We start from the raw sequence: 13,811 nt of genomic DNA, 5'->3' as shown, positions 1-13,811 counted from the left end.
AACTGAGTTGTGATATGCTTCGTACAGATGTGTCGATGTAACGTTTGTTAGGCGAATTATGCTCCTGATATTTCTTGACTCTAAGGATACTCATCATGAGAATCTTTGGGCGGATGAACTTGATCAAGTCACTTATTTTTATTGATCCTGATTATAATGAAGCCCATCTTTTTTAAGCATAATAAATAGAAAATCTCATCCAGTAAAATCCCTAAGCATGATTAGAATCTTAGACCAGTTCCTCAAAGGATATCATAAGTCTATCCTAAACTTAGGGTAAATGATTCCCCAAGACCATCCTAAACTTCCAGATTATGAGTGAGCCGAAGTTTCACAAGCTTGGGACGGACGAAATACCAAGCCCGAGACCATACAATATGAAGCAATGATCGACTGTGACAGCTGTTTCTTGCGCACATTCACGCTTCTTGCATCATTAGTCTTCCTTCGCGACAACAACATGAAGACCCTGGCTTGGTCCGACGTGCGAGTTGCTTGATTCCAAGGGAGCCCCAACGGGGTCTGCATCGATGATCAACGATTGAAATCCAGTGCCACGCACCATAGCAATTAAACTTCTACCGAGTAGCATACATATATAGAACTATAATCTCGATAGATGTAAGCGGTGACAAGGAATAAGGGATGATTATATTTGGAAACAAGATAACGTAAATTTGGTTGTTTCAGATGAAAACCATCATGATCCTTATGGTTGGTTATCTTGACCGTTGATATCGAACATGTGCTTGGACAGGGGGTTTTAATGGCTGCGCTGCGGGCGTTTGCAAAGCTTTATTTGGGCAGCTAACATTGGTTCCCAATAATTCAGACCCCCTGAGCTTGAGCTTTGATCAATCATTAGAGATGTTGGTTTCGATTTTAAATAATGGGCCTTGATTAAAATCCGCGGCCCGCGGATTAAGAAATGCTGAGTATCTGGAAATATCCCATGTAAGTTCATGATGAGTTTATAAGATTCAAGCCTAAGCTTATGCTTCTTAGTCTTAAGCCTTATGATGATACCACTAAAGCTTATGATGAGACTGGGTCCTAAACTTAGGATGATGTAGTCATAGTTCATTCAAATACCCTCTTCCCAGCCGGTCTCCAGAGCCTACAACGCGCCGTGGATGTGTAAAGCTAGGTATTTTATCTTGGCTGCCCTTGATTTCGGCAAGACGGAAGCAAGCATGAATCGTCTAGAGGCTGGGCAGAGGATTTGAGTGGTAGTCTAAGGGTCGTCAGTTTCTGTGGTTTCACAATCTGAGGCTCTTTTGGCGCACTTGAAACTGCCCCTACAGAATTTGTTTTTGGTGAGCCCCCACGCTGACGCGGATGGTAGCACTGTGAGTTGAAGACGGGAGTGCCTGGCGGCAAGCCACTGTGCGTGTGAGTGTGTGGTACAGTAGGAATGCAGGGGACAACCATTACGAGATTGATTTTCTCAACGGGAACGGGAAGCAACGGGGAGAAAAAGATTTTAAATCCGCCACCAGCCAGCCATCCACCATAAACATCATCATAAATGATCGTCAGCATCATGGCTGCCGACTATTTTCAGCTAATGCACCAAAAATACGAGATGGCGAAATGCGTCAATACCTAAGAGATCGAGCAAAGTCAAAATAAGAGTGTTGACCTCAGATTGCCTCATTTGCATAACAGCAAGGATCCATCATGAGCGCATCTCGGTCGTTTTCTTGGCTGTGACGTCAGCTCTTTAAACCCTGCGATTTGGTCCAAAAATCCAATGATTTTTGAGGTGACTTGCTTAAGCCCCTGATCCAGTCGCCAGTGCATCTCCAGTGGATTTGCGCCCGTCTTTTGTCTCGGGTTAGCGAGTGTGACTGCGTCAGATCGACCTGTCTTTTGTCTGTACTGTAGATGCAAGAATTCATTCACGTTTTTCGTCCCTGATTTTCGGCCGGTTTTCGTCAGTGACAACTCAGTCATGATCTGCACCGATTATAGCCAAACAAGTTCAGGCTATTTCAGCAAAAGAACTTACCAAGCCCTGAATTGGGAGTGTCATGGCCCGGCGGCATCCTCGGGGTTTCCATTTAGGGAGTTCCACGGGTGACACCATCCACACCGTCTTGGCCCCATGTCTTGACTCCCGGCGAGACGGCGTGGATACTGAACATTACTCGATGATGAAGGCCGGTGGCTTGCCTTGACCCTGAGCCCCGTGGTTCCACTTTCGACGGGCTACGGGTTATGGCCGACCGACCTTATCACCACTAGACCAGAGCAAGATTTCTGTGTTGGCTGGATTTGGTCATGGAGGTGTGGGCATGTTTTCCTATCTGGATAATGATGGTGGGAAGAAAGAAAAAGTATGCATAATGAATATGAAAGAGAAAAGCGAAAGGAAAATTGCGACGCAAAAGACGGGTAACATATATAGATGTTGCAGTGGAATCGGATGAATATATCCATGAAAGAAATTCCAACTCCATAAAATCATTCTTCACTCCCTGACCAAGCAAGCAAGCCTATCTGAGGTGACCCATTCTTCCTCCATCTTGGCTACAGTACATTGTCTCCAGTGCTCCACGGTCGCAGGTCGATCTCTTTAAACTCAACAGCATCCCCGTCGCCCGCAGGGTTTCCAACAATTCCCCCAGAATCTCTATCACTTTGTTTTCTTTTCTCTTTGTCGAAAGACATCTCCCTCTTTCATACAAACTCAGCCGGAGACGAAAAGTCGATCAATTTGCTTGGGGTGACGACATCATAACACCTCAACACCAAGCCATATATCTTTGCGTGTATACAAACGTGCACTGATCGCCTCACCAGGCGAGAATCAATCTGTTCGATCGATGTCGTGAGAGATCATCGGTTGATCAGTCCACCTCGCTTCACTTAACTTTTTCTTATTTATCTTTGTCTCTCGTTTTTCATTCCACTTCCTCACGACGGAGCTCTTCAGGATACCTACTTCATCAATCTCTCAACCATCTTTCGGCAGGTCTTTCTTAGACTTTGCCTGTGGTGATATTTCTCATCTCATTTCCTGAGGTATTACCCTTCATAGAGTTTCGAGTTGCGAATACCACCAAAAGTGGCCATCATGAGTTCCGATCCTCCGCCTCATGGCTTCGAAGAGAAGGAGTTAAAAGAATTCAATCTCCAGCAGCCACCTCCAACACGAAACCCATCCCAATTCAGCGCCTCGCAGCAACAAGTGCCAGCACGGACAGATTCACCAAACCCAGCACCCGAACAAAAGCAATCTGCTCCATCACTCGACACATTCCCTACTCTTCAAGCACCGCATGAAACAAATGACTCGACCTCAATCAGATCACCAATTGGACAGCGCGCCGATGCCAGCCGACTTGACGATAACATCGAACTTCTGCGAATCGAGCGTGCTGTTTCTGCTGATGATGCGAGTCAAATGAGGAAGCGTGCTCATAATGTTGAGCCCGAGGATGCTTTCAATGCACCCATTCCCGCCGAGACCTATCATAATGAGAAGAAGGTGGATCCCGATGCTTCTTTATTAAAACTCTGGGTGTTTCTGAGAAAGTTTCCCCGATTCGTTCGATATGTTGTGTATTTGATCCCAGGTGCTGCTATCCTTCTCATTCCTGTCTTGCTCGGTGCGTTCGCACTCAAGTCCGATGGCAAGCGCCGAGATGTCAACGGTGTCGATCTCATGTGGTTCGGTATTTGGCTTGAGATCGTCTGGGGAGTCCTCTGGGTCTCTCGTATGATTACAAGTCTCCTGCCCCCAACTTTCAAACTTGTTGCAAAGCTCTTTGGATCTACCAACGCCAAGAAGTGGAAGGATATCGGATATCAGCTTGACCTTCACACGGCTGTCTTCCTTTGGTTCCTTGCAATTCTCATCTCATTTGAACCGACCATGCTGAACCACAACTTCCGGGACCGCAAGCCAAACTGGGTCAATATCATGAACAAGGTCATTATTGCCCTGTTCACTCTGGCGACACTCAACTTTGTCGAGAAGATCCTTATTCAATGGATCGCTTTCACCTTCCATCAGCGAACCTACGCGACTCGAATCGACAACAACAAGGCAGATATTGGTCAGCTTGTCCATCTCTATGAGCACGCCAAAGCCCACAATGAAAAGACCGACTACTTCTTCCAGCGTGGTAGCAACTCTGCCAGTGGTGCGCAAACTCCCCTACAGACACTCCAGGACAACGCCCGAAACGCATGGAACAAAGTCGGTTATGTTGCTGGCCGGGTTGGAAATGATTTGATCGGCCGCAAGGTCGACAGCAACCACCCTCGCAGAGTTGTTAATGAATTACTCAAGACCATGTCTACAGCTCACACCCTGGCCCGCCTGATCTATCGCTGCGCTGTCAAGGAGGGCGAAGACCTTGTCTATCTCGAAGATATGGAGAAGATCTTCGAGACTGAAGAAGAGGCTGAAGCAGCTTTTATGATGTTCGACAAGGACATGAACGGCGACATCTCACTCGACGAATTCGAAGCTGTGTGTAATGAGATCCACCTTGAAAAGAAGGCCATTGCCGCATCGCTCAAGGACCTTGATTCGGTGATTAAGAAGCTCGACAAGGTCTTTGTGTTCATCATCATCGTCATCACCATTATCGTCTTTATCTCGATTCTCTCCGGTTCAGCTGCCGCCGCTCTCGGTTCTGCAGGGACCGTGGTTCTCGGTCTAGCGTGGGTTCTTCAGGCCACAGCCCAGGAGTTCCTCCAGTCCATCATCTTCGTCTTTGTCAAGCACCCCTTTGATGTTGGTGATCGTGTGACTGTTTACGGATCTACCGGCGACACCATGATGGGTGATGATTACTACGTGACTGAGATTTCTCTCCTCTACACCGAGTTCAAGAAGATGCAGGGTCACATCGTCCAGGCTCCCAACTCACTTCTCAACAACCTCTTCATTCTGAATCAGCGACGATCGAACGGTTTGGCCGATGTTCTTCCTCTGGTGATGCGCTTCGGTACCCCTCAGCACATGATTGATGAACTCAAGGCCCGTATGACCGACTTTTGTCTGGCGAACAAGCGTGACTACGCGCCTCGCATCATTACTGAGATGACCAAGATTGACGAAGTGCGATCGTGCAGTATGAACATGATCTTCTTCCACAAGACTAACTTCCAGAACGAACTGCTCCGCCTCAACCGTCATAACAAGTTTGTCACTGAGTTGATGACTCAGATGGTCAACGTTGGTATCCAGTCACCGTTCCGCATCGAGCCTGGTGGCAGTCGCGAGCATCCCATGTTCTGGTCTGGTCTTCAGCCTCCTCCTGCGTATGGAAAGGAGCCCGATCATGGTGGCGTTGAGCTTCACGACAAACCTGCCCATGACCGACCTCTCCACTCTGAAGGGCCTCCTCTGAGCCATGTTTCCTCAACCTACAGCCGCCGAGGCGTCGATCGCATGGGTTCCATTGACAACAATGTGAACGATTTCCAAGATGTTTTCGAAAACAGACGAGACAACATCCACGCACACCGACTTGCTTCCATCCGAGAAAAGGAACGGGGCTCCCGAATCGAAGATGAGAAGGAACGTCGATCGCTTGCTAGTTCTTCGGGAGTGGATCGCCGTACTTCAACGGATAGTCGATCCCGAGTGTTTGGTCGCGTCAGGACTGGGTCTAAGAGCCGACGTCCGGGTGATATTGTCTGAGGACTGTTATGAGATTATGAACAAAGCTAGCATTAGAGAGATCCAGATCGGTATATCTGGAGAGGTGCATAATTTTCTTTTATCTGCGTTTTTATCACGCACATTGAGCGTGCTTTGATATTTTGGTCAGATAAGTTGTAGAGTATAGATAGTGAATATTCGACAAGATTGACTTGACTGTGAATGTTCCACACTGAAGTGATGAACATTTGACGATGTATCTGACCGTATCATAGACGAGGTGCCATTGATCCAATCTGTAATGGAACCCACGGAAGCGAGGGCATACAGGGATGATCCTGGACTGATGAAAGTGATGTAATGTTTGATGTAGAAAGAATACCTACCCAGTTGGCTCGCCATGAGCATCGGGTATCACAGTCCGACAGTTGGGATGGTATCCATGGATGCATGACCTGTGAGACTCTGGATCACTATAAAGTTCTCGTCCTGGAGGATCGCACTGTTTCTCAGGAGAACTCCAACTCCAGGTCCATTGAACCCCTCAATCAAGGCTGACATCCTAGTCTAAGGGAACCAAAACCGTGGTGGTAATTAGAGCTATTAGCGTAATTAAAGGGTCCTCTAAATCCGCCTTACAAGGCCCGTATCCAATAGCAAAGCAGCTGGTCCCGTAGCTCGACGGTCAAAGTGGAGAGTGCGCTCAGCTCCCGCGTAGGATCATCAGGCTGGACAATTGAAACCTTGGGCGCTTGTTTGACGATTGAAGGAATGTGTACCTGAGGGTTTGTATTAGCAGTATTCATTTCATCTCCACTAATACACGTATCCTTTCTGCAAGTTAAACGCCGAATCACTGTTGTAGTTCCTTTGTGCTTTGTCCTTCCGGAGCTGTCGCTCGCTGCCTGAGGTCATTTGTATCCAATGGTTGGTCGCTGCGTAGTTCAGCTGAAGCTCGCCCTTAACCGCCCGGCCACATCACCAAAGCCTCGTTCGTTTTTTATACACCTCCGAGGACGGACCTTACACTCCTTCAAGCATCAGCTATGCTCATCGCAGCGGCGCAATAATACCGACCTCTCCCAAGCGCAAACGAAGCGACAGCACCATGTCGGGCCTACCAGAAGGCTGGGAATCCGACTACGATGGCCGACGCTGGTTCTACAAGTACCAGCCAACGGGGCATATTCAGTACCACTTCCCAAAAGAAGGCGACGAGTTTCCCGACTTCATAGATACGTTTTCGCCAGCGCCAGTCCTTGCGCCTGAAGAACGTCTCGAATCGCAACAGCAGGTCCGAAGATATGCGAGCACGACTACACCTGCGAGGTTGAGCCCGAAAAAGGAAGATGGAGGTTATGGTATGTCGGCTACGGCGCGGCCCGTAAGCATGACATGGGATGGTGGGTTTGAAGATGAGGAGAATGGAGTGTTTCAGCCAGAAAACTTTATGTATCTGGGGCCTGGCACTTATAATGATGTGAGCCCACTGGTAGAGGAGGAGGAGGAGGCTGCGAGGCGGGTTGTTGCCGGCGGAATTGAAGGAAGAGTTGAGAAAAGCCCCTCCAAAGGTGTGAGTCCTCTTAATAGCGAGAGGACGACGCCTGCTCAAGGGACAACAATCGCGGGCCCAGTTACAGGAGAACCCGTCTTGGTGCCGCCTACAGTTATTGAAGAGATTCACGAGATGCCAGTTGTTGAGCCTCCTCCGCGGCATGACCCTGTGGGCATTATCGCCGAGATGCCGACAGATGACACAGCTCAGGCGCATATTGAGAAACACCCTCCACCGATCGAGATGGCGGATAACATGGTCCTGGCACCTATTGAGACTGCAGTTTCTATGATGGCTGAACTACCAGAGCGTACCAGCCCGAAGACCAAGAAAAAGGAGGAACCACAGCTTGCGCCTGGATCACTGCGGGACTATGGCGCCCAAATGCAGCCGTTACGGATATCTAAAAAGCCTGCTGAGGAGACACCGCCTGGCTTTCAACCATATAAGCCAGCAGATATTTCTGTCGATATACCCCCAAACCCAGCGCCTCTTCGACGAGCGACTTTCCAACCTGAGGGGTCAATGATGGACGCAAGTCCAGTTCGGCCACCTGATAGAGGTCATTCTGGTACGCCCAATGTCCTATCGCCGCCTCAAGTACCACCAAAGCGTCCTCTCGATGAGCCTTCACGTCCTCAAATACCGCCAAAGCATCCTGAACAGCCTCCTCCCCTGAGCATCGCTAACAATGGATCTTTGGTTCCGGATCAGCAACCAGAGTTATCACATATGCCTTCTGTACTGAAGCCAGCCCGTGGAAAAGCTCCGGGTCAGCAAACTGTGCCTGGTCCTGCAAGACCACCACAAGGACATGGTTACGTGCCACCTACGCAAGGGAAGCATCCTCCATCTATGACTCCAGCACCTCTTGTTCAGCAACAGCGTCTTGACGAACCGCGAATGGGCATTCAAAGAGTCAACACTGTGCCTGACCTATTGCCTTCTCAAAGACCACAGTCCACCATCCAAACTGGACATCAGGTGTTACCACCTGGTACAATGGGTCAACAACAGGTGCCAAAACGACCGGTTAGTGTGATGCCTGATATGATGGCTGGACAATCCCAAGAACAAATTCAAGGTCCTTACAATCCTGGGCTGCAACAAGGCGGAAATATACTTTACCGGGGTCCAGTTGAGAATGTGCCACTGAAAGGTCTTCCACGGTCGGCAACTGCAGGGCCTACAACTCCATTTCCGCCCTATCCAGTTGATAATCCACCTTATCCTGACGATAGGCCAGTATATCGCAGAGATAACCCGCCATATCCAGAAGAACCTTTTGTACAGAAGCAAATGCCAGGTCAAGGCCCTGGAGATCCATCTCCTCCCATAGCCAGCAACAGGCGACACTCATCATTTAGCTCTGCAGTGGTCTCGCCAGATTCGAGACACGGCAGCATGTCGTTTCCCACTCAAACGCCATCTCCCATGGAACAAAGTCGTCGCGCATCAACCAATTCAAGCATCAATCCGAACTATACGCCTTCTCCTGTTTCTCAAACCTCGTCTTCAATGCAGAGTTTCTCACCAACGCCTCCGTCGGTCCCAACCAATCAGTATCAGCAAGGATCGTACTTTACTATGCAAGATCTTGAAGGTCAAGGCCATAACATTGCTGCCCGAGACGTGCTGCGCAAGAAATCTCTAAGTCGAAGCACGGATGCTAGACGTAGCTCGGTCGGGGCAGACCCTGTTGCTGCCCAACGTGGATCACCTTTGACGCAACAAACTGGGCAGGGTTATAAGAATGCACCTCAGGGAGTATCACGTTCGCAGTCCCTTCGACAATTGCCTCAAGGAAATGTTGCAGCACAAAAACAACCCCCCACTGCGCCTACGCCACCACCACAGGGACAGCAAGGCCTAGGACGCATCGAAGAGTACGAAGAAGCACCTAGCGCAACAGTGAGCCGGTCTTCGACTGTGAGTGTATCAACAGACATGAGGAAGGGATCAGTAGGTTCGTCTGTGCAACCGAGTCCGATGGGAAGTCGAAGAACAAGTTGGCAAGCTGAGAGCCCGAAAAATGTTTCACCTATCCAGTTCCAAGGACAGCAGGGCCCGATACCACAGGACCATGCAGGACAGCCTATGCATCAAATACAAGCTCTTCCAGGTGCTCCTATGGCAGCTCAGAATCCGAAGCAGTTGAAGCGAAAACCCTCACAAGGACATGCACCCCAACCTCAAAACCAACAAATGTCTGCCCGAGATTCGGGAGCACCTCAGGGAGTTCCTCCACAGCAAGGCCCTGGATCACAAGGGCAGCCTATGCAAGGTCAGGTGATACCACCCCAGGTTCAAGGCAAAGTTCCACATCCTGGGCAGATATCTACGCCAGTGCAGAATGTTCTCCATAAACCTCCTCCTGCACCTGCCCCAACACCTCCAGCGCTAGCCCCTAAGCCTGCACCAACGAGGTTGCAAAAACGCTCGTCTTATCCAGCCAGTCCAGCAGGGCAACTACCTCCTCAGCCCCAGTTCCCACCGGGACCTGTTCCTCCTGGGCAAATGCAACAAGGTCCAATAACAGGCCCAATACCTCCACAAGGACAGCAACAAATGGCTTACCATGGCCAAGGTTCCAACGGGAGAGTGCAACCGCAAGTCCAGATTCCTCCAAACCAACAACAGTGGCAGCCTGGCATGCAGCCTATGACTCCTCAGGGCTCTCGCCCAGTCTCTATGCAGATGCCAACTCAGGCTTCACAAAGCTCACAAAGCGCTGGGGCAAAGGAAGGCAAGGAGGGAAAGAAGTGGCTCAAGTGGTTGAAAGGTGGCTCCAAATCTGTTTCACATAGTCCAACCACACCAGTAATTTCTTCACCTATATCACCTGCTGTTGGACGTCCCAGTTGGGGCGGTGGAGAGTATGCTCAGCAAGCTGTATGGCAGCCCGGGCAGCCTATGTCTTCTGCCCAACCAGGCTTCCAGGGAAACCCAGTTCCTCCTCAATCTCAGCCTGGGCAGATGCATCAACCACCTCAGCCACTAGCTCATCCCGCCCAGGCACCTCCTCAGCATGGCCAGATGGGTTCCAGACCTGGTCAACCACTTCCTCGGACTGGACCACTACCGCATCAAGCCGCTCAGTTTCCCCAGACCGATCAATTGTCACAGCAGCCAAGCAAAATGCCTCCCCATCCTGGAAAGATGCTTCATCAAGGAGGGCCTCCAGCCCAGCCAGGCCAGACTCTCACTCAAGCCATGCAACTGCCCCCTCAACAACGGCAAACACCTCAATACAGACAGATACCACCACATCAGGGACAGACATATATCCAGACAGGGCCAGTACCGACTCCATCGAGCCAAATTCCTCCTCAAACAATGCAGGTTCCGCCCCAGAACCGACAGCCACCTCCCCGACAGGAACGAATGCCCACCCAACAGGTTCAAGCGCAACCGCAGTCTGACCAAATGACGCCTAGACCTGGCCAACTTCCTCTCCCAGGTCCAGCATCGAGAGATGGACAGCCCGAGCCTAGAGGCTACTCAATGGGAGGGCCATCTGTAGAAGTCTCGGCTACACAGCCTATGGCTCTACCTCCCAAAGTGCCAGAAACTTCCAGGGCTCCTCCTGTCAGAGTTGAAACGAGCAACATTTCTCAGCGACAGGCGCCACCTCAAAGGCAACCATCCCCAGCCCAACGACAGACTTTGGAACAAGCACCTTTGCCTCAGTCTCAAGCTCCCAAACCGGCTCAACTTCCACAAATTGCTGCATCAAACACCCTTCAACCTCAGCCAAACAGCGAGAGGGCTATATCTCCACCCCCGCCTGCAGTAAGCCCCGGCTTGTCTGACGCGGCGGCTTCCTCGATAAGTCGCATGTCCTCCTACAGAAGAGACAGCTTCTCGGACGCTGGATCAATCACAACCATCGAGGTGGCTCAGGCCCAGCCACAGCCTGTTTTGAAACCTTCCATCGTTCAAGTTCACAGGAGATCAACTGACATGATGAGCAAATCTCAAATCCACCTGAACAACGACTCTCAGTCAAGCTCGGATGTGACTCCAAGAATATCCGCAGAGACTGCTCGTGTGGGAACAGAGGCTGCTCCACCTCCCTCAAACCTACAATATCAACAGGCTGCTTCTAGGCCTGAGCCCATACCTCAGGTCAACACTTCCAAGCACGATATCACTACAGCACATTTGCCCTCCAAACCCGACGAGCCAAAGTTCGTTCAACCTCATTCACGGGACCAACATATGAACAAGGAATCAGCACTACACAAGGCTGATCATCGCTCTGCGGCTTATGCAAACCCCAGTATTCAAAATCAACACAGCAACAATAATACCAAACCAATTTCGCACATACCTCAACCGGCACCTGCCAAGCCAGCCGCAGAAGACAAATGGGCAAAGAAACCAGTAGTAGACTATTCTGGTGGAGATTGGGGAGATGACGATGACTGGGACTACTGATATCTTAATTGTATACATGGCTTCACATTTCTTAGCGATCATATGGCGGAGTTCACTATGTATTGGCAAGGGTTTGAGATTGTATAAGAGCAGGGATTTCATCGAGAAAATCTAGATAGAAGACTTGGTTAAAACAACAATCAAGAGTTGGTAGTTGGCTGTTCTCTCTGGTGGTCATACTCGAAACTGTTTGCTGTTGTTTGACTTCCATTTCATGACTGCTTCTGTCCTTACGGTAGCACGCTCAAAACAATCAGCGCAATATTCTCCACCTCGCTCTGAGAAGTGTTTTCAACAATACAACGAAAGGTTTGTTTGTTTTGAGGGAGATCCGTCACTAACCCAGCAGTCGAAAGATCCCCTAATATGTAATTTGACGATGAACACAAGCAATACTTGAAGGCGAAATTAAGTTTCTTGACTGTTTCTAGGTATGTAGTATAGCGTTAGGACAAAAAGTGTCAGTCTGCATCACTCCAGAATTCGAGCAAGACTCTGTACTAGATCTAAGATATCTTAGTTCGGGGCAACCTCACACATCTGGATATGGACAGTATCGAATTTAGGACATAATGAGGTGCACCGGAGAAGGTTGGAGCAGCAGAGTTCGATATGAGGCCAGCAGTGATCTGGCACTGCATGGCACTTCGAGCTTAGGATTATAGCCAACTCCTTATTATTGTTTTCACTACTGCGCTGTTACATTCCTGCCTCAGAAAGTTTTCTTTCTTAAGAAACATTTCCTTCTCGCCTCTCGCACAAGTCAGGGGATGGTACTCAGCCATCAGTATTTTGTTTAAGCTGGTCTGTGACAATGCTATCAAACACCGAGACCAACAGTTCTTCAGCGCCTGAGACGATAACACCAAACCAAGTTGCTGGTATTTGATGAGACTAACAGCCTTTTAAATTTGTTTTGTTTCCTATGTTTGCTTCTGTTACCCCGCAAACTTTTAACGACACCTCACAAATCTTTATGAGACCAAACATGCCTCCCTGGCTATATCTTTCGTGCCCCGCGTCCACTGCCGGTTATTCCTCTCTCTCTCTCTCTCTTGAGTCATTGCTTCTTGATATTTACATCCTATATAAGAGAATATGGGCCGTTTATCCAGGACATCTTATATATATATATATATATATGGAGTTCTCAGGGCACGATATCAAGCCGGGTTTTGGCTGCTGACTCCGATATATTGGGTGCCTCTCTTCCCTGATGCCAAAATAACGAATCTGTACGTCTTTCTTATTCATGACCGTCTCTCATCTCTGAGATTTTTATTGCCTCCAGAGCCACATGTGCTGACAATATGCAAGAATACGAGGATACCTGCCTAAATCTGGAGTCGAGTCTTAGAAAGGATCCTGCCTATGACTCTTAGTAGTGCAAGATCTTCCAGTTGCAACGACCTTCAAGCGCTAGTCGTCGTCCTTCTCTATTTGTAACACATCCCGCTCACACTGTTGATTCAAAATCGCCATCCACTTTCCAGTCTTTTGAGAACCACAGCGACCCTCTTCTTCTTGTCATCTGCTCAACATCAGGATATTGCCCTTCAGCCCACTAGCCGGGGTTATACTACTCGTCAGAGCGGTGGAGTTCGGCGAGAATTTATATTCTCTCAAAGTGTTCCTGCCTTTCATTGAGGCGCTGGCCCAAGTCACGAGTCGCCAGACTGCAACATTGGCGAGCCGTCCACAAGACGCACCCAACCCCGTCTCCCAGGGCGTCAAGGTAGGCAGACAGTCCCTTCGACTACCAGTTGCCTAAACCTTCTTCTGAGCAGTTAAAGAGGGTCATTCACAAGCTCTTTGACCACTCAAACACGTTCACCTTCCATGACTGTCAGCGCGCCTCCGCAGGATGCATGTGAAACTACAGACAGAATACTAGAAGCACTGGGAACTGTCACACCCCGAACGCAGCTCAGGCTTCGCCTCTTTTTCTGTTCTTCCAGAGACTTACAGCTGGTCTGCGAAAGGGTTCTCTTGCGCGCAGAGACACTAACCAGAGAACAATTCAGCACCGAATCATTGTTCATCTTGCCATGCGCTGAAAATCCCATAATTTCCCGGCAAACGCCCAGGCTCTGTTCAACGAACATAAAGAAACTTCCGTACGTGTTCAGAATACTGAATAAATTCTTCCATATACTAACTATAATAGGGGAGAGCCCGTCAAGGGTCTTCAGT

At 49.3% G+C, this 13,811-nt stretch overlaps 3 protein-coding genes across 5 annotated transcripts; 2 read left to right on the top strand and 1 right to left on the bottom strand.

The window, feature by feature from the left end:
* Window positions 1-50: 50 nt before the first annotated feature.
* On the bottom strand, window positions 51-2,422 carry FVEG_15511 (hypothetical protein). 3 transcript variants are annotated; one of them, XM_018904645.1, is made up of 5 exons: window positions 2,012-2,422; window positions 1,435-1,916; window positions 1,287-1,384; window positions 358-1,234; window positions 127-304 (listed from the first exon to the last, which is right to left on the bottom strand). In XM_018904645.1, exon 4 carries the CDS (start codon window positions 1,082-1,084, stop codon window positions 764-766), a length of 321 nt encoding a protein of 106 aa, XP_018749099.1. In that variant the 5' UTR covers window positions 1,085-1,234; window positions 1,287-1,384; window positions 1,435-1,916; window positions 2,012-2,422; the 3' UTR covers window positions 127-304; window positions 358-763. The 3 variants fall into 3 exon arrangements, with proteins under 3 accessions (XP_018749097.1, XP_018749098.1, XP_018749099.1); XM_018904644.1 differs by having other exon boundaries at window positions 65-304; window positions 1,287-1,916; XM_018904643.1 differs by having other exon boundaries at window positions 51-1,234; window positions 1,287-1,916.
* FVEG_04597 (hypothetical protein) lies at window positions 1,623-5,846 on the top strand. Its single transcript, XM_018892402.1, has one exon. The coding sequence runs from the start codon at window positions 3,080-3,082 to the stop codon at window positions 5,660-5,662; it is 2,583 nt and encodes an 860-aa protein (XP_018749096.1). The 5' UTR covers window positions 1,623-3,079; the 3' UTR covers window positions 5,663-5,846.
* Window positions 5,847-6,383: 537 nt separating this feature from the next.
* FVEG_04596 (hypothetical protein) lies at window positions 6,384-12,018 on the top strand. The gene has a single exon (XM_018892401.1). The coding sequence runs from the start codon at window positions 6,732-6,734 to the stop codon at window positions 11,616-11,618; it is 4,887 nt and encodes a 1,628-aa protein (XP_018749095.1). The 5' UTR covers window positions 6,384-6,731; the 3' UTR covers window positions 11,619-12,018.
* The last annotated feature ends 1,793 nt before the right edge of the window (window positions 12,019-13,811 follow it).

This window comes from Fusarium verticillioides, chromosome 4 (genome assembly GCF_000149555.1).
Source record: "Fusarium verticillioides 7600 chromosome 4, whole genome shotgun sequence".
NCBI lineage: Eukaryota > Fungi > Ascomycota > Sordariomycetes > Hypocreales > Nectriaceae > Fusarium > Fusarium verticillioides.
Note: the sequence above shows the minus strand (reverse complement) of the source record. Positions and strands in the feature narration are given on the sequence as shown.

Bases quoted from the DNA above. Each gene is read 5' to 3' on its own strand.
- FVEG_15511 (XM_018904643.1), bottom strand. From the start codon at position 1,084: ATGAACTATGACTACATCATCCTAAGTTTAGGACCCAGTCTCATCATA.
- FVEG_04597 (XM_018892402.1), top strand. From the start codon at position 3,080: ATGAGTTCCGATCCTCCGCCTCATGGCTTCGAAGAGAAGGAGTTAAAA.
- FVEG_04596 (XM_018892401.1), top strand. From the start codon at position 6,732: ATGTCGGGCCTACCAGAAGGCTGGGAATCCGACTACGATGGCCGACGC.